Here is a 24721-nt window from a genome sequence, read left to right as displayed (position 1 = left end):
ATAAATTAGCTGTTAAAAACAATGGTAATTACAAATCAGTACTTGAAATAACAATCTTTAAAATAAAACACAAAAATTAAAAAATTTTGAAAAAAAAACTTTTAAAATTGATGCATTTTTAAAAAAAATTATATGAGCATTCAAAAATGAAAAATAATTAAAATTCTCTAATTTTGAAAAATTAAAACGTGAACGGCTTGATGAAAAAATTTGAAAAAAATCATGAAACTCTTTTTTGGAGGGTACAAAACGATGAAAAAAATTTGAGCCTAATCGATAAATCGATAATTATAACAATTAAATGAGAATAGGTAATAATAAACACACACAAAGAATTTCTAATTATAATTAAAAAAGCAGATAACAATGACTTGATAAAATGACAAAATGACTTTTTTTTATTAAATAGAACCTACAGAGAACTAAAATAAATAATAAATAAAATAATTGTTGCTAATTTCCCAATTTATAAATATAATAATAATAATAATAATAATAATCTAAGAAAAGTAATCTCGTCTAGTCTTTGGGAATTCGTTACAAGTCCGTATAATAAGTCATCGAATTAATTATTATATCTATTACAATAAAAAATTCATCCACCATAAAACAACATTCTCAATCGTAAAAAGAATCACAATTCTCTAACTGATGTGACGAGGATAATCATTAAGTTTTGTACCCACTATAATCTTTTTTTTAATTATGATTTTATATTACATTTTTAATTTAATTATTATTATAATTAGGTATTATTATTTATTATATATAAATAATAATAACAAAAGCCAGAATGACATAATAACAACAATAATAATAAATAGGAGAAGACGAAAATAATATTTTTAGGGCAATTCGGAACTTAATGATTACCTTGTATAATAAATAGGAACATGTATAGAGCTTATTTTCTAAAAAAAAAAAATGTCACTTTCTATTATTTCAGTCTATGTAGCCGAGTACTTTTGTCATTGTTGCTGTTACTTTACAGTTACCCCAATATTATTTCTGTTTTACTGTCACTAATGCACCGCAATCAGTAGCACGAAAACGCATTATAATGGCTAAAATCCTAATCATGCGTTTTAAATAAAAAAAAAAGAGGAAGAAAAATACTAACGAAATTCGCTACAAGTTACAAAATTATTGTCACGATAATTTTAATTTTAAATTTTGATGACCTCGATAAGGTGAGAATTCAAGGTCATTGTCAAATGATGCACTTCGCCTGCGACGATGATGTGCAACTTCCTGCGCATAGACCACATGATGTTCGTCCTTGTCATCTTTACTTGAGAGTTTCTTCACTGCAGTTATCAATGACAGCATCAGCGCCAAAGATGAGACCATCAGGGCTTTCATTGCTAAAGCTCCCAGGGCGCTGAAGCCAAGGGCCATCATCATTTTTCCTAAATTTCAAATTTTAAATATTTAGTAACTATTTTTTATAATTATTGTTATTTTATTATTATTATTATTATTATTATTATTATTATTTACTATTTAATTATTAATACAATAATTTATTAGGGAAATATACTCAGGGTTAGACACTTCGCTTTTCTTAAAATAAGAACACTAGCGCCATCTATACATAGACATAACGAAGTTTCTCGTAGTGAAACCTAACTTTTTGCTGCAACAACATTTTTGGAGGATCAAAAGTAGCGTCTGCTGTGACGTCGGTGCATTTGTAGGAACGAAAAAAGTTTTGTGAGCGATGTGATTAAACATAGAAAATGAATAAAGAAAATAAGAAATCGACAAGAGAAGTTTATTGCATGTATTGTGGGGTTCATGATTGAAGAAAAAATGAAGTGAAAAATCGAATCGCGAAACATGTCTTGTTATGGTTAGCACAATTCCAAAATGTTACTTCTACTTAGGGTTGGACGCTTTCTACACTCAGGGTTGGACACTTTGTTAATTATGAATTTGACACTTTGTTAATTATGAATTTGACACAATTTATAAATAAATATATAAATAAACATTGACGCACCCACACACAGCACATATTCTGCTATTGATATTAGAAAAATAATAATAACGTTAAAAATGAACTTAAAAAACGTTTTCAGTAACGTTATAAATGTTATTTTATTTCTTTACTCGTAATTCGCTTCAATTTTCACAAAATGTCCAACCCTGACGAGATTTTTTTTATTTTTAAATGATCAGAAGCTTTTTAATTTTACACCAATCAATTTACGATCTTTAGCAAAAGTTTTTCTCTTTTATACATCTTTCTAACAATATAACTCAATTGACTAAATTTATTTTTTAAAAACAGATTATAAACAAAGTCAAAAACTGTGTCCAACCTTGAGTGTATATTTTCCTATTAATTCATTATTTAATTGTTGGCAATTAATATTTATTTTTCTTAAATTATAAAATGTGTAATTTTAGTACTTACCCATCATTAAAGCCATCATCATGACACCTCCATCGCCTTTTTTGCCACCTCCCCCTCCTCCACCTCCACCTCCTCCACGAGCTGCAAAATAATTTTTTTTTATAATTGCATTTTACAAATAATTCCCTTTTGTTTAGTTTAAACGTGATAAATATTAACCAAAAGTCAGTTTTATGATCTACTAATTTCAATAAGAATTTTTTTCCCCAACATTTCTTTATTAAAAAAATTTATTTAAAAAAAAATGTAAAATAAGTACTAAAATAGTAATTAATTATATTTTATAGATTTGTAATTAGTAATAAAAACAAGAATTACTAGAATTAATATTCATATTATTGATTTTTCAATATTAGTTAAAAAAAACAATTCTTTTTCAGTAAGTCTTTTTCAATTTGCAAACTTTTCATTTCGGAAAACAGAGAAAATTTTACCCATTTTCAAAGAAACATTTTGCAAATACAAAAATTTATCAAGTAATTGAATTATTAATTCAGATGTAGAAAGTAGAGATAATATCGCAAATTTTTTTATTTTAAAATGAAAATTGAAATATTAAATCAATTTTTCTGTGACTAATAAAATTAGACAACAAATTTTTTGTTTCCAACAAACGTTCTTATGAAACAAAAAAATTAATTCACCTTGATTAGCTGAGGGCAAACTTGCCCTAAAAGCCGATTCAATATTTCCTGGTAAAAATGTCGGCAATTTTATCCTCAGTTCCTTTCCATCGAAAAACTGTAAAATCGATTTTGGTCCCATCAATAATCGTGAACTTCGTGATGATGATAATGATGATTTTGCATCATTAGTGTCCACCAAAGTGACACCATCAAAAAGCTCAATACTCCGTTGTTTCGCGGTATTCTCCAATAATTGTTGAACGATCCGACGCACAATTCTCACCCCATGACACGATACAGAGACATTCTGTGGATCCTCATTTGTACATGACATACTAAAACCCATCCAACCATCTTTTTTCTTTAAATTTTTCACCGAATTACACTTGACATCAGTCGTGAAAAATACCAAAACAACAAACAATAAACCAATTTGAATGACATTTGAACGTTGCATTATATCGGTACCAAAATTGTCACGTAAATCCAAAGAGATAAATAAAATTTAAATATGAAATGAAAATATACAACTGATCTGTCGCGGAGATAAGATTGAAAATGACGGAATCGTCTCAAATCCTCTTATATTATACACGCGGTGATTGTATAGTGATCTAAAAGAAGAAAATCTGCCGAAAAAAAGAGAACACTTGTTTCTTTAAAATCAGTGTTTTTCGTTCATTCTCGCGCTTCCTATCGTATTTTATTTTCAATGGGTTTTAGAGCGTTACGAGAGCCGATCGATTTATCACCGGCCGAACTTATTCTTCGCTCTTTTTTTTTTGTATGCTCTCTTTCAATTTTTAATGCTTTTAAGAGCCCTACATAAATTCCTCACTGATGATTCGTCTCAAAAACTCTTTAATATAATGGAGCAGAAGAAAATATGCGGTTTAACTATAAACAAAAGCCAGGTAGATATTTTAATTATTATAATAGAGGCAATTCTCTTACTCGAATTGAATCGCGAAAAGGAAGGAATATGCAAATTTTAATATATATTTCTGTGGCATGGATTTGAATGTGAAAAAAGAATATTCTAAATTCAAGAATATAACCATTTCATTATTACAGTTAGAATATATATTATATTTTTAAAATAGAAAACAATTCCATTTTTAATTGAAAAAATGTTTTTATTTTAAGAGTATACTATTCTTAAAATAGAAAATGATAATTAAAATATTCTTAAATTAAGAGATTTGCTTATTTCAAAAATATAATATATTTTAACTGTAAGATATTCTTAAATTTAGAATATTGTTTTTTCTCGACAATATGCGGAATATGTGATCGTTGCAAAGGATGGACCATGAGTGGATAACATTCTAGAATTATAAATACATATATGTGTTGATAGAGTTATATGGAGATATGGGAGAAAGAGAAAAATAAGAAAGACGTGTATTTTTTGGAGCAAAAAAAAAAAGGAAGACGAAAAAAGAGGGAAAGAGTTGAAAATTAAAGGGGTGGGGGAAGACAAAGATTCTTTTTAAGAGAATCTAGTTCATCTCCGTATGCCTTTCTCTTCTGTTCCACTTCCCTTCATGCCATTTCCAGTATATACTATACATATATATTTCTTCTGTGTGGCCCAAGTAGTATAACTAGAGCTGTTGCGGTCGACGTACGTGTACATTGCACATTCGATAACTTGTTTACATCCTGATCAACGTGAGAGGAAGTCTCACTCAATATACATATACACCATGAATATAAATTTCATTGAAAAAATTTATTTTTTGACTCTTATTTTTATTCTTTGTACAGAAAAAAAAATTCGATAAATTTAAGAAGAAAAAGTTAAATTTCTTTGATTTCTATTTTATTCATTTTTTTTATAATCGAAAATAATTGTGAGGTTCTTTGTTTATAATAAATTTTTTTTAAATATCTTAATATTATCCTTTTTTTTTATTCACTCCAAATATAATTTACAGTCGAATTAAAAATAAAAAAACATCTGTTTTCTTGTCTAAGAGCTAAATAATTATTTACTTGTTTCAAATTAAAGCTTTCTTTGACACAAATAAAATTTTTATTTAAAGTAGAATATACATTTTTTTCTTTCATATTGTAATTGATAAAATTTAAAAAACTTTTTCGATTTTTAGAAAGGATATAGAAATAAGTTTAATTCTTAATTTTTTTTTAAGGAAAAAAAAGAATTCAATTTCTATCCTTATTAAAAACCGAAATTTGTTAACTTTTTATCAATAATTTTTATTTGTATAGAAAATAAAGTTTATTTATAACAAATTAATATTTATGAGACAAATATTGCTGGATGCTAGAATTAATATGGGTTTTATGAATATGGGTTAATTAATACAAATAATTAATATATATTTTCATTATCACAATATAATTTAATGTTAATAAATTAAGGAAAAATCTGCATCTAAATAAAACAAAATTTTTTTTTTTAAATCTCATATTTCGTTATTTTGTAAATAATGTAATTAAGGTTTAATTCAATGATTGACATTAAAAAAATGTTATCAAAAAATTAGATGAAAAACATTTGGTTTTTACAATGTTATTATTTATTTTTTTACCGTATTTATTGTAAAGTTCGCTATATTTAATTTCAATTTTTTAAAACACAAATTACACTCTTTAAACAATTTTTATTTATTTATTTATTTACATACACAGCTCCCGTGGTCCAAATGGACCAAACATGAGTAACTAAAATAAGTACAAAAGAAAAATAATTAAACATTAATGAAAAGGAAGTAGAAAAATTGGTAACAAAATTAGAAAATAAAAGTTTTTAGTTATAAACTAAATTAAGCAAAACAAATTAATTATAATTTTTAACATTTTTATCTAGATTGTCATGTTTTTTAAACTTTAAACAATTTATTATGACACTTGAAAAGAATATATTTTCAAGAATTATATTAATTAAATGCATATAAATAAAAAATAATAATTCGTACTTTAAAAATGAAGATAAATTATAGGAAAGATGATTAAAAAAAAAGTTTTCGTACAGGTAAGATTTACTGTTAAAACATACATTTCTTGCATACAATGAATTTTCTGAATATGTGCACTGCTTAAAAAGTATCTTTAATTTCACATTACATTCATCAGTTTTATTTTTTTTTTCTCTTTTTTCTGCTCAAGTCAAGTGCAGTCATTACAAGAATAGATTTTCTTATGGAAACACTCATTCCTTGAAATAGTGAGATTTTTTTTCATAAAAACTTTACTTGAAGTGTGACACTAGGTCATATGCGGGATATAATTATAGCGATTTAATTCAATATAATATAAATGAAAATATTTAAAAAATAGAAGATTATAATCGTTATATGTTTTTGACATGAAATTATTTTTTTTTTCGTCGAAACAAAGATTATTTTGTCAAATAAACATTGTCGATTTATCAATGAATATTATAAATAATTTTAGGTATTTAAAATTATATATAATTGTGTTAAATTAAATTATTTATGACTATTTGACATAATGAAAAATTAATTAAACAAATGGTTTACTTATAATTAACTCAATGGCAGTATATCAAAATATATATAGTTAATTACCAACTCAAATAAGAAATGGATCATAAAATTCTTTAATTGATACTTTTCACGATCATTAATTATAAATGAGTGATGTTAAAGAAATGTAATTAAATTAAATTGTATTACGCGTAGTGTTTGTAGATCAAACCATTTGAAATTGGATGTTATTCTTTTTCAAATCAGTTAAAAAAAATTTCTTCTTTTTCTTTCTAAGTTTCCATTTTCTTCTCATTAGTTTTTATTTCTTCTTTTTACATAACATCTTTCTTATTTTCTACTTCCTTCTCATCTGTTTATCTTTTCCATTTTCACACATTTCTTCCTTCCCTTTTTTCATTTCATTTTTTTTTTTAATTCACTTTTTTCTATTTTCCTTTTTATTTTTTCTTCATTTCATCTTTAAATTTTTCTTTTTTTTTCTTTTTGCTGTATTGCTTCTCATCTTCATTCCTCTATTTTTTCCATAAAAATAAAATTTTTTTTCCTACTAACTTTTTCTTTTTTTGTTTGTTTTTTTCTTCGCGGTTTGGTAGAAAGAAGTAATTATGCTTTTCTTATGAATATTAATAATTCTAGAAGTTTCACAAATCATTTAGAGGAATCTAATAAAAATCAAGTTTTATTAGCTAAATGTATAAAACGAGTCATTGAGAAGGACATAATAAGCGATTAATGTAAATCACAGTTGCTAAGAATAGCCAAAGGATGTGGTCTGACAGAAAATGAAAGTCAGTATTTTCTCCATGACAAAATCATCGATTCTCTCTCCAATAGATCAGGACCATTATATATAGGGAGAATGCATCTTTCGATCCTGTTATCCTATAAGGAGAAAGGAAAGGAGGACGAACTTATTTGAATGTATTGTATATTTAACTATATATACAAACTCCACGTGTTCAGTATTTTTTTCACGAAATTCTTTTCAATTAACATATTATATATTCCAAAAATGAACTTCCCTTTCTCCCAAAAAAATTTTTTTTTCCTTTTTTCGTCTTAATTTTATAATAAACACACTTGTTTTTCACTTTTATTTTCTTCAATTTCACTTCACTATTTGAATCAAATAAATATAATTTATTACTTTAATTTATTGTTATCTTGTCTTTTTTCATCATTCCAAATTTTGTACTCAGAAAATATCTGATATAGGATGATAATATTTTTTAAAATTGGGAAATTTTTTTACTTTAAAATTTCGTAATTTTTTCCGTCTCCAACGATTCATTAAATGATGATATATTTTGTGTCTCTTATTATTAACATGACAAGGACAATTATTGTGAAAATTTGAAAAATAATGTCCTTTTTGAGGAAAATGGAAATTTGTCGTGTGTAAAGGTTTTTCGAATGAAGAAATTTCATAATATGGTGTCTCTTGATTATTATCATACCAATTCCAACGGTTCATTAAAAATAAACTTTTCAATCCATGAATCACTGACATTATAAGATTAAATTTTTTCACAATGATATTCATAATCCAGCCATACGCCATTTGAGAAAGCATTGTAGTCAATGATTTTAATGCAATTGTCGCTAAAAATGGAATCAATATCTTCTTTACAGATTTGAGAATCCCTAAGGGAAAATAAATTAATATAATTTATTGAAAATATAATTGCTTACAATTGTTAAACATATTTAAATATAAATATAAAAAATTATATCTAACTAAAATTATTATAAATTCAAATCAGTGAATTCAAATATAATACAAAATGTAAAAATACTATTATACCATATAAATACTTACGTTTTCCTATTGGAAAATCAAGTACATCCATCGTAATAAATTCTTCTCCTTAAAAATAGAGGAACCAACACAAAAAAGATGGGACAAAATGAGAAAAATATATTTCAAGTTAGTTTGAGATGACATTTTTTATGACTGAACACAGCAAGGTGCAACATAATTATTGTCATAGTGAAGAAAATTCTAGTCTTATTTACGTCTCTTCTCATAGGTCGTTATACACCTCAACGTAATTACTCGTCAACGTTCCTTTTTTACTGTGTCAAGTAAAAATAAATCTTGAATACTTAGAGCAGAACGTTTTAATTTATCCTGTATTTAATTAATTACAGTATTTATTTTAAATGTTTACGAAAAATATAAACAATTCTTCACGCTTAGAAGAAATATATATATATATAATATCAACCCATAATTATGATTCAGTGTTCGCATTTATTTATCTTCAATTTAAAGCATTAGTTAGAATAATTAAATGATAAAACTTGTTCTATTAACAGATTTACATTTGAAATATTATCATAAGTAACAGATAATAATAATAATAATAATAATTATTATTATTATTTTTAACCAAAAAATATTTTTCATATTTGAGCACAAGAATGCGACACATGTGTTATTTACGAAAGCTTTGGCACACCTTGAATTCACCTAACGGATCATCTACGACGTAAACAATCATAAACGATCCTTTCGCATTAACGCCCAGTGGGCGAGATTTTTCGCATGCCTTTCACGCCAGATCAAATCAAGTCAATGGAAGTTAAAGATCATCTTTAATCATACGAGGAGAGCCTTCTACTACTTCATTTCGCAAATTAGATATTGGCATGCGGGAACAGAATGAATATATACTATTAACACATACCCTTGTAACCGTTATATAACTGCGTTTGATAACATTTTAATATATACAATGAAGTCTTCGTGAATTAAATATAAAAGAATTTTTTTTTTTTTTTTTTAATTTCCTAATTAAAATTATGTATTTTTTTATAGGGAAAATTTGAGATTTTTTTGAAAAAACAAAACAACTATGTACATCTTTAAAAAATAGAAATAATATTATTATAATCATGGGGAAAAAAATTACCTGCAACTACGATAGGTTTCACTAAAGTAGCAAAAGTTTTAATTGCTTCAGTTAAATCTTTCGCACTATTCTAGACAAACCTTTTGCTGTTTTAGATAAAAGAAAAAATTTCGTGTAAGTAGAAACAAAAGAAGAATAGAAATAGAAAGAGAAGGTGAAAAAGATGGAGGAGTAGGACCAAAAGAAAAGAAGAAGAAAGAAAGGGAAACAGAAGAAAAAGAGGTAAAGAATAAAAGATGTTGTATTTTCATTAATTATTATTTTACATTAATTTTAATAATCTCCTATTATTGTATCCTTAGAACTTATTCGTTCAAATTCCGTTGAAATTGAATTTTCATTTTTTTTTCCAAACTTAAACTTGAATTTTTCAAGAAGTTACTTTGAAACGCAGCATCATTCCAGATTACCAGTTTACAGTAACTTCTTCCCACTTGCACATACTATTTACTCATTCAGCGTAAAACGTGTGCTCTATTCAATGCTAATAAATTAACGCCAATAAACAATAAAATGAAATAAAAATTTAAATTTAACAAAATTGTAACATTCAAATTACTTTCCAATATACATCAATAATATTTTACTTTAAAATTAGTTTGCAAATTTTCCAAGTACCGCAGATTTTTTCACCTTTTTTTATTATTTATATTTCTTTAAAAATAATATTGACTCCCACAAATTTAAATAATTTTAAATTTATTTGAAAAATTTATCAACAATTTTCCAATATTGAAAAAACCGATATCGTATTTTAAGACCTGATTTTCAAGACATTTTATAATGTCTTAGATTTCGATCAATAATGGAACGTCTCAGATATTTTCCTAACCAATGGATCAAGTAGAAATAATTTTAAGACGTTTCTTAAGTGTCTTATGTTTTAAAATAAGACACCCATTAACGTTACTTAGAAATAAAATTTAAAATAATCTCAAACAAAACTCAATAACTTTAAATGATAAATTAAATTTATTTATCTACTTACCTTAGAATACTTAAAAAGTATTGAAAAAAAAATGCATGACATTTCTTATTACGAAATAATTCAATGATAATTCATTTTGTTTGCATAAATAATGTAAATAGTACAGACTTCATGCTGGAAATAATAGAAATTGAATATCATAATAATAAAAAAATTTATAGCGTGAATAATGAACGAATTTAAAATACCAGAAGATAAACTGAATCAAGTGTTTTAAATGATGAGTTACATTAAAACTCTTCCTTTTACATTCACTCAAGGATTTGATCCACATTATATATATATATATATATAAATATATTTCCTCTTTCACTATCGAATTTATAGACTGACAAATATTTCTCTCTATTTGTCCTGCTTGACTTAACACACAACCACAAAGTGTGGCACGACTAAAACGCAAGAGATATTCACTTATAAATTAAGTACTTATTGGAACGTGCAACTTCAACTTTTTCCCTGATAAACTCAATTTTCACTTAAACTTTCCTATTTTAGAATTTCCTGTTACATTTCAAGTTTTTCTTCTTCTCCTGCCTCTTTTTGAAACGGAAATGTATATATATATATATAAAGTGGTTTACCTTGTTCATCATTGCTAACAACATTTTATAATTAAAATCACTCACCAAATTTTTACATTATGTACATATCCATTTTTGTATGTTAATAGATCGTTACAGTTTCATAAATATAAAATTGTTAAATCCGTGTTGATTAAAGATTTCATCCAGTTTTCTGAGCCGGATTTAAATTTCTAAATCTCAACACAGACTACGCGTAAAGGGAAAATATAATCTTTACCATATAATTAGAAAGTTATATGCTAAAAAAATAATGTACAATAATTATATTTTTCGATAGAATTACATATATATATATTTTTTTTTTCCTTAAATTGGAGAGGGATAATTTTTTTGTTGATTCAGTTTAACTACAATTTACCTTTTTCAATAATAAATATTTACACTTTTTTTTAACCGAATATTATTTTTGTAAAATATTATTCATTATTGGCAAATACTTATTTAGCGCAAAAAAAAAATAAAAAAAAATATATATAAATGAAAATTTTTCACCACTTTTATATGCAATATTATTTGAAATCTGAAAATTTTGGTATAATGATACAATTCGAAGGCAATGTATTTTTTTTTATAAAAAACAATAAATATTTATTCTCACAATGGACAACAAGAAAAGTTATGATACAATTTTCACTCTCGTGAAAGAGGAGAAAAATAAGTTAATTCCTTAATTAGCTTCGATGAGGGGGAAGTTACGCGTTACATCGTATAGGTTTTGCTAACTACATTCAATCTACAATACTTGTCTCAGGTGAATTGTGTTCTATAAATTGTCACTTGTCGTAAGGGTCATTGGTAATATTGTCAGGTCCCGTGACCATCAGTCAGCTCAGTCGCTCAGAAAATAAATATAATATATCAACAACTCTATTTCACTGCTTTTATAAAGTCCTTTGGCTCTCGTAAAAGTTTTTTTTTTAATTTCAAGAAAAATCATTTAAAATTTATACAAACAAAAAACGTTTTTCTAAACTTCTAAAGAGCGATTTGATTTTTTAAAGTCCCTTGACTATTAAAAATTCTTTTTAGTTTTGAAAAATCATTTGTCTCTTTACAGAAAATCGTTTATGATTTTCGAAACGTCGTTTGAAGGTTTTTAATAAATCTTAACTTTTAAGAAGTCTTTACTTTCAATAAAAAGTCTCTTTACTGTATTAAAAAAAATTTTTGACTCAAAAATTCATTTGAGAAACTTTGAAAAAAGCCTCTTTTACTATGAAAAATTATTTCGAAAAATGTATTTTAACTCTTAAAAGTCTCTTGACTCTTTTAATTTGATTTTCAAAAATAGTTTTTAGACATAAAAAAAAAAAATTTGAAAGACTTTTAAAAAAAATGATACACTTTTAGAAAAAAGTTTCTAGACCCCTTCAAAGGGATAAAGTTCACTTTAATACAAAAAGTCAAATTGATTTTCAAAACTCAACTTCAAAGAAAAGTTATTTTTAACTTTCTCAAAAAAGTCTTTTGATTCTATTCACTTTTTTTCCCTAAATTAAATTCTTGCAGAGAAAAAAGTATTTTCAACTTTGTCTTCGAAAAAATAAAAAAAATGTCCCGTCAATTGTCTACAAATGTATAATCAGTAGTAAACGTCACTCGTATAGTCCCGTCGATAAAGCGAGTCATTTAAATACAGTTTTTCGTTCGTTAATCCCAACCTTGATCAGTTATGTGTCTGAGATAAGCGAATATATTGCAAAGGCAATTCACTGAAACGATCTCGATTCGAGAAAGTAGGTGAGCAGTGCGTGCATGCATATAGCATAAACGCACCTTAATGCTCACAATTCTGAAGAAAAAAAAAAAAAAGAAGGAACACCTTGGCTAATTCACGTCCGTAAATACAGGTCGATTCTGTCCACTAGTGCGAGTCAAAGTCCGGGTCCATCCGTCCTTAATGATAAATAAATAAGTACAAAAAAAATACAATAATAATAATAATATCCTGCTCTCAATATCGTTGATTGAGAACACACACACACTCTCTTTCTGGTTATGTGGGAGGAAAAAATGGCTTATGAATGTGATTAAAACAAATGTCCAAGGCAGATGACAAGGGTAGGGGGCGGAGTCGATTTATAATTTATAACTTAAATTTTTAACGGCAAGAGAGTGCAGGTGCATATTGGTTTTTTTCTTTCAAGTCGAATCCAAAAAAAAATTTAAAAAAAAATAAATAATAATAATAACAATCATTGAGATCCCGGAAGTCAGGTTTCCTTTTGGCAGTTAATTCTGCCCTGAGACCCAGGGTCAAAGGTTTTTGTCTAGGCAATTGTCTCATTTCGTATGAGCCGAATAGGCCAATTCCTGTGCGTCAGGCACGCCGGCCAATGGTGGTTGATTGTGGAAACTTCTTGCCCAACCACTTGAATAACTGTCACCGTGACCGTGACCCTCGCTGACACTGTGACTCGAGCTATGATGTGGATGTGCCACAACCTCATAGGTCACGTGTTTTTGATGTGAAAAGAGTTTCTTGAGACCAATGATACCGGCCAAGAGGAGAGCGATTTTCGACAAGAGAAGTGCCTTGCCAACAAGAAGAGCAAGACCCTTGAATGCCAAACCGCCAATGAGGCCAATTTTTAAGACAGCGGCCGCCAATAGTGGTCCCATGTTATTCTTCTTTCCACGACCTTAAAAAAAAATACGTGACAATTTAATTTAGGCTTCAAATAAGTTTATTGTTTACTATAGGCTTTAAATAGGTTCTAGGTAGATTAAAAGTGGGATCAAAGTAGCACTGTAAAAAGAAGGTACTAAAATAGTACCGATTTTAGGTATTAAAATAGAACCAAAAGGCAATTTAGTACCTAAAGTTGGTATTAATTTAATACCTCTCGTTTTACAGTGAGGTTCTAAATAGCTTCAAAGAAGGGTCAAAGTAGGTTAAATGTAGGATCAAAATAGGTTTAACATAGGTTCATGGTTGGTTTAATGTAGGAGTTCGGTAGGTTAAATATCAAATTAATGTATGTTCAATGTAGGGTAAAAATAGGTTTAATGTAGAATCAATAAGTAAGTAGGTAAGTAGGTTCAACGAAGGGTCAAAGTAGGTTTAATGTAGAATCAAAATAGGTTTAATGTAGGTTCACGGGAGATTTTATGAAAGAGTACGGTAAGTTAAAAGTTCGAATCAATGTATGGTTAAAGAGGTTCAATGTAGAATCAAAATATGATTTAAGTTGGTTCAACGAATGGTCAAAGTAGGTTTAATGTAGGATAAAAATAGGGTTAACATAGGTTCACGATAGAATCAATGTAATAGTACGGTAGGTTATTGTCGAATGTATGCTCAATGTAGGATCAAAATAAGGTCTAAGTAGGTTAACAAAGGGTCAAAGTAGAATCAATGTAGATTTAAAATAGGTTTAATGTAGATTCAAGGTAGGATCAATGCAGGAGGTAGGTTTAATGTTGAATTGGTATGTATTCAATGTAGGATAAAACTAGAGACAACCCGAGGCAAAATTTAAGGCCTACTTTATAAGAAGTAAAGTAGGGTTTAACAGACCCTCTTTAGCTTCTTCAACCAGTCGCAAATTTCCCTTTCTTCCACGTTTGGATTCAAAGGAGGGCCTACGGGAGTCTACAAGATCCAAAAGAGGGTCTATTTAGGTTCTAAGGGGAGCTAAAGAGGATTTAAATTTTGACTCAGGAAAGTACATGGATTCAATGTAGGTTTAAAACAGAATGTAGGATCAAAAAAAGATTAATGCAGTTTCAAGTTAGGATCTATGTAGCATCATAATATGTTCAAGGTAGGCTTAAACTGAATTCAATGCAAAATCAAAGTCAAGGTAGAATCAAAGTACGTTCAAGGTAGGGTAAAAGTAGTTTAAATGTAGAGTCAAAAATAGAGTCGAATCAAATTCACTATAGGTTTAAGGTAGCATAGAAAATTATTCCCTTTCAACGAAGGGTCAATGTAGGTTGAATGTAGGTTGAACGAAGGTGCTAGATATGATTGAAGTATGTTCAATAAAGGATCAAATTAGGATCAAAAATGTAAGACTAAAATAGGATCAACAATATAAGATCAAAATTAGTTCAAAGCAGAGTCAAAGCAGGTTCATATAGGATTACAGTAGGCTTCTCAAATACTTAATTTTTTTTGCGGTTAACCAGACTTGGTGACAATTTTATGACAAGAGATGCCGTTAGCGCGGCGAAGTGAAAGAGAAATTTTTATGACATTATTCATGAAAGAAAAAGGGAAATGATTGAAGTATCGTGAATTTGTCGCGGTTTCTTGTTGACGAGTATTAACATCATTAAGTTTTTACGATAAATTACGTTTTAATAAAACATGATTCATCCAATAAATCTTTCACATTCATGCGGGAATTTTAAACACTTGCAGTTAACTTTATTTTACTTTCAATATTGTTGGATTTGTTTCATTTATTTTGTTTTCTTTATTCTTTTTTTTGAATTATTGTAGGTTAATATAAAGTAAAAAAAAAATTAATCAAAGTAATAAATAAAAATGCAAATCAAAACTAATTTTTTAAAAAAATTATTGAAAAATCCGAAAAAATGAAAATAGTTAAAAACATAATTTAAAAAGATTGTTTAAATATTGCTGGAGATTGTTATTGTTAAAAAAGTAATATAATTAAAATTAGTTAACAATAAAATATACTTAATAAAGTAGTAAAGAAAAATAAAATGTTAATTATTATAAAAAAGTAGATTATAAAAATTTAATTAATATATAATTACCATCTTGAACAGCGTCATTAGCACGTTCAATGGAAAGGCCAAGGCTGAAAGATCCGGTTTCATCCTCAGAAGCGGAAACAACAACGTCTTCATCCGGCAATATTCGCCATTTGATGCTACGTGATTTCACGAAAGCATAAACTTTATTGGCGATTAAATCAAAAATTTCGGACTCATCATCCTTGCTTCTGCCCGCCTCAAATGTAATTACCTCCTCTGTTGCTTGACTCGTTTTTCTTATTTCAATGTCATCGGTAAGTTCAATGGAAGCTTTCTTTAATAATCGATTCATATATGTGACAAGTTTCAACATTACACAACTGTTAATATCATTCTGTGAACATTTTACATTGAGTTTTCGTAAAAGTTCCTCTTCATATTTTGCACGATCGTTCACCGTCACGGACTGCTGCTCAATGACGCTAATTTTGTCGAGCTTCTCCACAGGGTTGGCCAATGTCAATCCCACAATGGATATCAGCAATAGACCCAGTATCGTCTTCATCTTTTTTCAGCTTTAAAAAAAAAAAATTCAAGTAATATTTTTAACTATTTTTTTCTCATCTATAATTTATTTATTTTTTAGCTTTTCTTCTCTATAAAGAGATAAAAATTGTTTCAGGCTTAAAAAAAAGAATATTTCTAAATTCTAAATATTTTTGTTCAAAAACCAAAAAATAGTCAATTAAAAAAAAAATATATATATATTTGTAGAAGGTCCTATACATTTTCATCACTCTGTATACAATTATCACTGAATATAATTATTATATATATATTTTTTTAATAAAAATTAAAACGAAAATTTTAATTAAATTAAATAAAAAATTGTGAATACTATATTGCAAAACATTTAGTTATAAAAAAATGTAATTTTTAAAAATTAACTTGTTACATGTAAATTTAGTTTACATTTAATTAAATTTGTTTATAATTAATTATTATAGTACATTAAGAGAAAAAATAATCTTATGGAATTTAGATATAGGTAAGGATTATTTATAATAATAATATTAATGATCATAATTATGAATAATATTAATAATAATAATAATAATAATTTCTAACAATGAAATACTAATTATGTAAATAGAAAGCACAAAAATTATCAAGCTTCAAGCAGAGTTTAACGACAAAACTAATCGCTTCATTTAGAAGAAGAAACAATAAACTTCTATAAACACGATCATTAAAAAAAAGTTAAATGAAAATTACAACATTACATATATTTTATATATGTATAAATATAGTTATATTATATAGTTTATATTTAATGTAATAAATTAATTATCCTCAAATATTTCAACAACACGATCCAGTAATTCCTTCTTGTTTGGATTGAAATTTATATAAAAAAAAAAGAAAACTCGTAAATTAAAAAAAAAAAAAAAAACAATATCGCAGAATTCCGTACGAAAAGTTGAAATAATATTCCAACGAAGCACAACAGAAAAAATTAAAAACCAAAAAATTTCGCAAAACACGTTAAAAATACTTTTCACTCGATTGTCAGAACACAACTCACCTCGAGTAAACGTAATTTCCGAATCCTCTCGAAGTTAAGGATGCGCGACGAAGCACACACTTCGTAACCTTCGACCCTTTCGCGGTTTTCTGTCTTTTTTTTCTCTCTCTCTCTCTCTCCCTTGACGGAGGAGACCCTTTTTTTTGGGATGCGTGAACGAGCGTAGCAAGGCTTCTGAACTGCAATTCTCCCCATGCCACTTTATATACGTAGATCTCGCTTAGTAGATTACAGACGAGGAGTACGTGAATTCGCCTCCACCATGAAGGTGGAGTTGTGGTGGCACGATGGTGGGAATGATTCGCTCGCATTCGAGTCCTGGGGAGACTCCCAATGTGTGTATATACTCTCTATATACTACCCGCGTGAATGAAGAAAAGAAGATAAAGAGAGACGAAAAACTCCGCACATCTCTCGCGAGCAAGGTTGCGAGGGTATGAATTCTTTTTTTGTATATATATATATATATATATATATATATATATATCTGTACATATATGAAGTGAACTGGTTCCCGCAAAACAAGATACAATGAAAATATATATATATATATATATACAGTATCACAGCGGGTCATGTACGTGCATATTGAAAGGCGAAAATATTCACGCACTCTCTTTAAAAAAAAAATGCTCTCTAAATCTGAATTAGTAAAAATTTTAACATCTTTCAATTACTGACCATTATTTTACTGTGAATTAGTTAAATTTTACCATTGAATTGTGAAAAAAAAATTTTTTTTACTAATAAATTAGTGCCACAATTGAGTAGAGACATGTATTTCCTAGACTATGGTCTATTAGACCTCATAGATAAAAATTATTATAAAAGCCTATTATCAATTGTTTCAAAACTTATTAATGAGCTTATTTTAAAAGATTCTGTAGCGTAATTACGAATAGCAACAGCGCTACAAAGATTCCGCTACGTAGAGATTTGAAGTTACACTGAGAAAAATGTTTAGTCAGAGCAACCAAAATTTGGTTGGGCCAACAAAAAAATTTTGATATTATTTAAGCAATCAAACTATTTATTTGACTCATCCAAAAAATTTGGTTGAGTGTTTTTTGTTGTCATAACAAAAATGTTTGGTTAGCTCAACCAAATTTTTTTGCTAGTTCAACAAAACTGTTTGGTTGATCATACCAACAGTTTTTTTTTTTTGTAGAATTAAAAATTATTTACTCTTATTTCATTTCCTTTTATCTTTTTTATTTAATTTATTATTTATTTATTATCTCTCTAAATTTGAATTAGTAAAAATGTTTACTAATTTGAATTAGTGACTCACTTTTTGCTTCTGAATTAGTGAAATTTTACTAATTGTTATTAAAAGTTACTAATAATTAGTAAAATTTTACTAATTCAGAAGCAAAAAGTGAGTCATTAATTCAAATTAGTAAACATTTTTACTAATTCAGATTTACAGAGATCAATTTAAAGTTTAATTTATATTTATCCAATTGAAATATTTGTGGACTTTGAAAAATCTCATCTCCACCTGGGATCGAACTTCTGCATTTGAACTGCGAGTCGTGAGCTCTCACCACTGGACTACCCATCTTTGTGAGAGATTTAAACTAATTGTTCTCTTCAGGTACGAGCTGAGAGCGAATTAAATTATTTGGTTGTCGTAACCAAATTTTGTTAATGACAACAAACGATCATTTGGATTTTCAGACCAAACGATTTTGTTGTCGTAACTAAATTTTGGTTGAAATTTAAAAATGTTCAAGGAAATAATTTTGTTGGCCTCACCAAATGTTGGGTTGAGATAACTCTACGACTTTTTTTCAGTCAACCAAAATTTGGTTACAAGAACCAAAATTGCCTAACCAAACGATTATGTTGCAAACAAAAAATCTTTTTTTTAGTGTACATTCACTTAAAAAAAATTTCTAGCTACTCGGTAACTTAAATAAAATTGTATCAGTTTGAAAGATTTAGATTAGTATAATTGTTTTGCTGGTAAAATTAAAAAATAGAAATTTAAAAGTATGAAGTTAAAAATTATGGATTCAGGTTAAATTTATTCGAATAATCAAAATGTTTAATCAAATAATTTTTTTGTAAATTATTTTATTTTAAAGTAACAGTTGGCAAACATGAAGTTAGAGAATTGTTTCCACCTTCATGTCGTATTGGTTTGCTACGTGGATAAAATCTTTTAGGAAATTGATATGCATTCTATGTCAAAGATCTTATCTAGTGGGGTTATATTTATATTCTTTATTGAATTACGATCTTGCAGTAAACTTGCAGCAAACTTTCCGCGCAATATTGCCAACCTTTCACGGCTTACCGAAAGATTGCAGTGTAAGGTTACTACAAGATTGCACCATAAGATTATCGCAAGATTGCACTGTAAGCTTGTATAGAAAGTTTGGTGCAAGGTTGCGAAATAACTTTGTTTTAAACCTAAAAATTGTTTTTTAAAAAATGATTCGTCTAATTTATATAATCAATTTTATATGATAAAATTGTATAAATTAGACGAAACATTTTTTGAAAAATTTTTTTAGGTTAAAAATAATGTTAGTTGGTAACCTTGCACCAAACTTGCTACGAGCTTACTGTGCAAGCTTACTGAGCAATCTTGTGATTATCATATGCAGTCTTGCAGTAACCTTACACTGCAATCTTTCGGTAGGCTTACCATGCAAGCTTGGGTCAGGTGGGACATTTGAAGCTTTCAGTAAGCATGCGGTAAGTTTGCCGTGCAAGATTAGCAATATGGCATGGCAAGCTTGCCGCAAGTTAGCTCACGTGCTATCTGGGCTACTACTTTACCCAGCTTAATTTAACCTTATAATTTTTTTCATCAAAAATATATGAAGCGCTGCAGCAGTGATAGCAGTTGTGTAATTCTTCAAAAATTTTATGTGTGTACAATTATATTTTTGACTATATATTAATAGGGGAGGATGGGGCTCTATTGCCTACACGGCTTGTTCAAAAAGGGCACCATTCATCATATATACTTGTTTTAATACCAAAAGACGTCAAGAAAAATTTGATCTTGATGCGATATCATTTGTGGACCCTATTGAAGATATATTTATTGGTTTTTATCGTAATACTATAAAACTTTTAGGAGGAACCTCTTTTCAACCTCTAAACATGCAGATTTGGAAATAAACGCATGATTTCAGGCTGAAAAGAGGTTGAGAAAATCGAGGGTGAAAAGAGGGAAAAATTTCGACTCGGGTTCTTTTTCCAATGCCTGTTGAATTTTAGCTGCTAGATCCAAAAATGTCTTACCTAACTATCCTTACTCCATCCTCCTCTATATTTTATAATACCTATATATAAATTAAAAAGTAAAATATTACGTCTCATTTTTCAAAGCAAAAGTAACATTTCGATTGATAAATAAATGAACCAACTTGACTTGATAAAATAATTGATTTGAATCAAACAACTTTTTTACTTGTAAGGAAAAAAATTTTTGGTTTCGATTAAGATTAAAATTTAGTCAAATACAATAAATCATTTGGTTCATTCTAATACAAGTATATTCAATTGAATAATTTAGTTGAATCAACGAAACGTTTGCATTGATTTGGTTGTTACAAACAAATTTTTCTCTGAGTACTAGGTCTTTTGGATCCCATAGTCTTAGAGCTAATTAATTCATATAGTAACAAGTCAATCATTAATTCAAGTTAAAATTTTTACTAATTCAAATTTTAATTCTTTTTTTAGTTGACTCTGACAATTGTGGCCAGTATTGTATATAGTAATGTATACAAGAAGTATATATGAATATATATATACATGTATACATACTTTGAGGGGAACCAGAGACTTAACCAAGAACCCAACCCACCACGAGAACCGTGTCACGGATGTAGAGCACGCACGCTGTCCATCCCGTCTCAAAGTATACGCCTTATATGATCACTATTGCCATTTAACGTACTACAACTACTCCTACTGTTGCTTTTGCTCCAGCAAAACGTATTGCGATCCTATTTGCTGTCAACATTCATATATATATATATATACTAAAATGGCTCTAGGTTCAGCTTATTCCATGCCCGATGCACACGACAATGCTCTGATTTTTGCGCTTTGACAATTGATAGGGGAAAGTAGAGCTGCGTTGAAAATGAAATTAAACGGTATTTGGGAATGTGGTTGAAATACGCCTCTCCTATGATTATCATGACCTGATTATATATACGGAGAATGATGCTGAATCGGGTTTAGATTACTTCAAGAATTAACAACATCGAAATATGTCTCTCTCTCTCATAATGTTCTGATGATTTTCATTCTTTTGTTTTGTACAATCTTTTTTAATAATTTTATATATATATATATATATATATATATATATATTCATTGCTATTTATTTTCTATTTCTTCTCCGGAGAATTCTTGTTCTTTTCTTAAAGATAATGAAGCTATAGTTATAGAACGGTAATAATTGGTGAAAATTATAAACAGAGAACTAAAATAATGGATCAATATAAATTTAAACTACAATTTGTTTAGAATTATTATGTTCATTAGATGAGTCAAGTATCTTGCATTATTATATGGTATTTACAGTTTTAGTGGCCATCATTCATTGTTTAATGTCAACAAAATTAAACACAACTGAAAAATAGATTCATAACTATATAGTGAAAGAAATGTTAAGCGAAAAATTTAATTTCAATCTTTGCGTTTAATGTAAGCAAGTCTCACGCTTTCGTTTTGGGCGAATTTGTTTCCCTTTTTACGTCGAAAGTGCTATAATTTCGTTACTAACGCGACAAACACCCTATCCTAGTAAGAAGTGAAAAATTAAAAAGTATTGAAAATTTTTGCCTTTCCATAGAAAATGATAAATTAATCAATCTTTTTAAATTCCCTTTCTATTACAATTCTTTTGTATCTTTTTTGGGGGGATACATTTTTACCTGAAAATGATCACTTTTGCATTTAATTATTATCTCCAAAAATTTTACTCCCAACTCCAGTTGCCATTAACTCCCGAAATATTTTACAGTGTAATAATGTAACTTTAAGATATTTTTGAGATTACCAATTTTTTTTTACACGGGACGTTAAAAATTCATTTCTTGCATCAATTGATAGTATCTTTAATTACACTGTAAAAAATTTTGGGAGTTAATGGCAACCAAAGTTGAGAGAAAAATTTTTGGAGTTAAAAATCAACTCCAAAAGTTAGTTAACATTAAATTAACTCTTAAGGAATTCGTCCACCATATTGGAACCGCCATTTTGAATTTTGAAAATTGAACTTCAGACTCGTAATCAGCGACCCCGAAAACCCCCGAGTAACAAGTTTCAATAAATTTTTAAAAAATCGGCCGCCATATTTGATCCGTCATTTTGAATTTTAATAATTTTGAAAATCTTATTTCGGATTCGTAATCATCGACCCAAAAAACATTAGAATATGTCATGAACCAACATTTATGCATCATTTTTAGAAAGAAATTGATATGTATACTCACTAATTCACTAATACAGCATCTTTAAAGCGGTATAATAAAGACGCCATTTTGAATTTTCAATTCTGCCACGTTTCTTTTGAAAGGGTATTAGTTTACGAGTATTTTGATCTATTGCATGTTTATTTTTATTGATTAGATTTTTGGGCAGAGCTCTGGGCCAATTGACGTGAAACGTCTCATATGTATATATTTTTTTCACCAGATTTTTATAGTGAAAGATAATGAAATGCGTGGTTTAAAGTATATTAACTAAAAACATTTTTCTCATCCACATGTTCACTAGAGTAGCTAATTAAGTTTCTGTAATGGTAAATATATTATGATTGTATTTCTCTTTAGTATCCTGGAAAATCCACAAACTATATATATATATACATTTTCATACTTTTTAAACGAAATTGCTGCTTCTAATCATTCTTCCATAAATAATATGTACTTCAAATGAATTTTAAAATACAAGAGTTTAATTTTTTTAAACTCTCTCTTAAAAAGGATTTTTTAATCGTTTTTCATGTATAGTACTAAGAAAGTTTATTAATATTTTATTAGTATTCATTTTTTTTAAACATGTTTTTTAAATCGTTTTTTGTGTATAGTACCTACTAAATAAGTTAATTCATGTTATTTTATTAGTTATCTAATTTATTATTAACAAAATAATAAAATTTTTTGTAAATTTTTAATTATTTTCATTGAAATCATTTTTCAACTTTAAAGGGTCAAAGAGTTTATTTGTCACGGAGTTGAATAATTGGCCAAGTTAAAGGGATCGACCTCTTTCTAAGTGTTCTAAGAACAACTTTTTCCTTTTCTTATGTGAAGTAAACTGTTGCTATACATTTTTCACAATGACAAAGTATGTTGACTCTATTGTAATAGATGAATGAATTCGTTTAATTATCATTGCGGATTCTCGTATATTATAAATGTCTAAGCACCTCAATATTGTAAATTTGAAAAATCAAGGGCAATTATAATATGTATTTAAACACTATCAAATTATTAATAATTGCAGGAAGTTAACAGGAATTCATCAAAAGGGAATTTAAACATTACTTATATAGAGTTATTAAATGCATGTTTTGTATACAGCTAATATTCATTTGTTATGCTTCAGCAATAAGAGGAGCTTTGAACTTTCTTTTTAAATATCTCTCACAGTCTTCTTTTTATCAGCATAGAATGGAAATATGAATCAACAATAAACTAGTATTAATTGCCTTTAGATTATTTTATGTAAATTCCGTTGAAACAGAAGTAAATGATTAAGAGGCAGTTTGTTTCACTTGACACATATTTTTTAAGAAGCTATACACAAAAGAATATTAAATTTACAATTGTATAAAATAAATATTTTTTTTACTGTAGTATTTTATTTTTTAAAAAAACATTTTATTTATAGAATAAATATTTAAAAGTATATTTTATGAAAAGAATTTGACTTCCTTAGATTTCATTAAAAGGGCCATAAGATAAGTGATATTTTTGGGCACTCGGAGAAGCAATTTACCGTTATTTTCCATCGAAGCACGCAGAGATTATCAAGAGGTGAATTTGCCGGCAAAATCAAAAAGATAACATAAAAGGTGGGTGTATATTTCAAGTCCCAGATTCCAGCATTTAGAAATTTATTCTATATAGAGATAAAGTCACTTAATTTTAGTCTTATTTATAAATATAAACTATGTATGTGAGAGTGCAGGCCAGACATAAATAACATACACACAGGTTGTGCAAAATTGTTCACCGAGACAAATTATTGATGGAGAACCACTGTTCTGATGCGGCAATCAGCCTCCGGTATTTTGAGGTGAAGAGTCTCGTGCGAAGAACAAGTATATAGAATTATATCAAGGCCGATTTCATACAAGCAAGGTCGGTGAAGGTCAAATTAAACTTGTTCGAAATTTTCCTCAAATTCTATATTCTAATTATTAAAAAAAAAAAATGCTAATAGCATACATGTTCTATATTTCACAT

At 27.7% G+C, this 24721-nt stretch overlaps 3 protein-coding genes across 3 annotated transcripts; all 3 read right to left on the bottom strand.

Moving 5' to 3' along the window:
- Positions 1–375: 375 nt before the first annotated feature.
- Positions 376–4049, bottom strand: LOC127286994 (uncharacterized). The gene is made up of 3 exons (XM_051313669.1): positions 3064–4049; positions 2420–2500; positions 376–1409 (listed from the first exon to the last, which is right to left on the bottom strand). The coding sequence occupies exons 1-3, from the start codon at positions 3500–3502 to the stop codon at positions 1150–1152; spliced, it is 780 nt and encodes a 259-aa protein (XP_051169626.1). The 5' UTR covers positions 3503–4049; the 3' UTR covers positions 376–1149.
- A 3670-nt stretch (positions 4050–7719) lies between these two features.
- LOC127287068 (uncharacterized) lies at positions 7720–8474 on the bottom strand. The gene is made up of 2 exons (XM_051313791.1): positions 8344–8474; positions 7720–8168 (listed from the first exon to the last, which is right to left on the bottom strand). Exons 1-2 carry the CDS (start codon positions 8372–8374, stop codon positions 7720–7722), a joined length of 480 nt encoding a protein of 159 aa, XP_051169748.1. The 5' UTR covers positions 8375–8474.
- Positions 8475–11573: 3099 nt separating this feature from the next.
- On the bottom strand, positions 11574–17460 carry LOC127287054 (uncharacterized). The gene is made up of 3 exons (XM_051313776.1): positions 17271–17460; positions 15746–16260; positions 11574–13656 (listed from the first exon to the last, which is right to left on the bottom strand). Exons 2-3 carry the CDS (start codon positions 16248–16250, stop codon positions 13298–13300), a joined length of 864 nt encoding a protein of 287 aa, XP_051169733.1. The 5' UTR covers positions 16251–16260; positions 17271–17460; the 3' UTR covers positions 11574–13297.
- Positions 17461–24721: the final 7261 nt, after the last annotated feature.

The sequence above is a fragment of the Leptopilina boulardi genome, unplaced genomic scaffold (assembly GCF_019393585.1).
Source record: "Leptopilina boulardi isolate dan_hultmark-lab unplaced genomic scaffold, ZJU_Lbou_2.1 LbouV2_367, whole genome shotgun sequence".
Classification (NCBI taxonomy): domain Eukaryota; kingdom Metazoa; phylum Arthropoda; class Insecta; order Hymenoptera; family Figitidae; genus Leptopilina; species Leptopilina boulardi.
Note: the sequence above shows the minus strand (reverse complement) of the source record. Positions and strands in the feature narration are given on the sequence as shown.